The 1,342-nt window shown below is 35.2% G+C and overlaps 1 protein-coding gene across 1 annotated transcript in view; it reads left to right on the top strand.

The window, feature by feature from the left end:
• Window positions 1-1,342, top strand: part of DGKB (diacylglycerol kinase, beta 90kDa) — a gene marked incomplete at its 3' end in the record, with an annotated part of 269,792 nt that overhangs the window by 143,589 nt on the left and 124,861 nt on the right. Inside the window, exon 7 of the mRNA XM_012656843.1 lies at window positions 448-588. Within this exon, the coding sequence (XP_012512297.1) occupies window positions 448-588 (141 nt within the window). The remainder of the gene's footprint in view (window positions 1-447; window positions 589-1,342) is intronic.

The following is a 1,342-nucleotide window of genomic DNA, read 5'->3' as shown; positions in this document are numbered from 1 at the left end:
AACAATTATTTATTATTAAGATAGAAATCATATTGTGACAAACTCACATTTCTTCAGTTTTTCATGAAAGGTCAATTTTTAGTATTTTCCCTGCTGATTTACAGCTGTCACTGTCTAAAGCAGAGAAAAGTAGAATAGGAGAGCGGTTCCTCATGCATTCAGATGGGTATAGTAACTCACCCTGGGCAACAGGATCCTGACCCCAGAATCTTCCAGTGGCAGGCAGAGCAGGTCCAGGGCCCTGGATGACAACAAGCTCTCCGTTACTTACAGCAGTCATAGAATATGTCTAACTGTGCTATACTGATGTTCCTGAGAATTTTTTTATTCTATGCTTAAGAAATATGTATCTTTCTATATAGTCTGTGTTATCTCTCTGGTTCCTTCATTTGTTTTCTGTTTGAGAACACTGTGAATATATAAAACACTACAATTTTTTTTTTCCAGGTCTGAGAATGAATAAAGGTGCCATCACCCCTCCCCGTACTTCTCCTGCAAATACGTGTTCCCCAGAAGTAATCCACTTGAAGGACATTGTCTGTTACCTGTCTCTCCTTGAAAGAGGAAGACCTGAGGATAAGCTTGAGTGTATGTGTTTCTTAATTATTTTACTTACCTGAGTCAGGGGCAGGAGAAAGGACTAGATCTTTGATGAACGTAAAATTGCATCTACTATAGTTGCGTTATTTTTAGATGAATAAAATGACCCTATTTAACAATAAAAAAATTTCTCCTACTGAGGATCAGACACTTAAAAGATATTAAGATCTCCCCATTTCAAGTTCCGATGTATCAAGTTTCATTTATTACCAATTATTTCTGGAATACGTTTGTCACATGACTTTAAAAAAAAAATGTTCCTCAGTTCTTTTGAATTGACAAGCTTTTGGAAAGTATCCTTTGAGTTGTTTTGAAAAAAGATTAATGGCTAGTGTGTGAAGAAGTCTTTTCCATAAGTGAGCAAGAAAGTTACCTATTAATAGGCAACCTGCACTCTTTTCCCTTGGAAATCTTTGCATGCGTTAGCACAAACATTCTCGTTTCAAGGGACAAATGATTTCTCAAATGCCAAACTATTTATGAGATTTGAATCTGGATATTATAAATAATTAAATGATAATTTTGTTTGTTTTAGAATATGGTAGATACAGAGAATTTTTATCTAGTTCCAAGTACTCCATGTGATAAAATATAGTGACAGAGCCCCCTCTGGTGGCAAACTGTACTCATTGCAATGCAAGAAAATATTTTTCAAACATTTACTCTAAACCTGATCACTTGATAATCTACTTTATCTCCAAAGCCCTTTCTATGTTTAATGCTGACAGTTTACTCAATAATC

This window comes from Propithecus coquereli, unplaced genomic scaffold (assembly GCF_000956105.1).
Source record: "Propithecus coquereli isolate 6110/MARCELLA unplaced genomic scaffold, Pcoq_1.0 Scaffold520, whole genome shotgun sequence".
Classification (NCBI taxonomy): domain Eukaryota; kingdom Metazoa; phylum Chordata; class Mammalia; order Primates; family Indriidae; genus Propithecus; species Propithecus coquereli.
The sequence above is the reverse complement of the archived record's forward strand: the minus strand, read 5'-3'. Positions and strand labels throughout refer to the sequence as shown.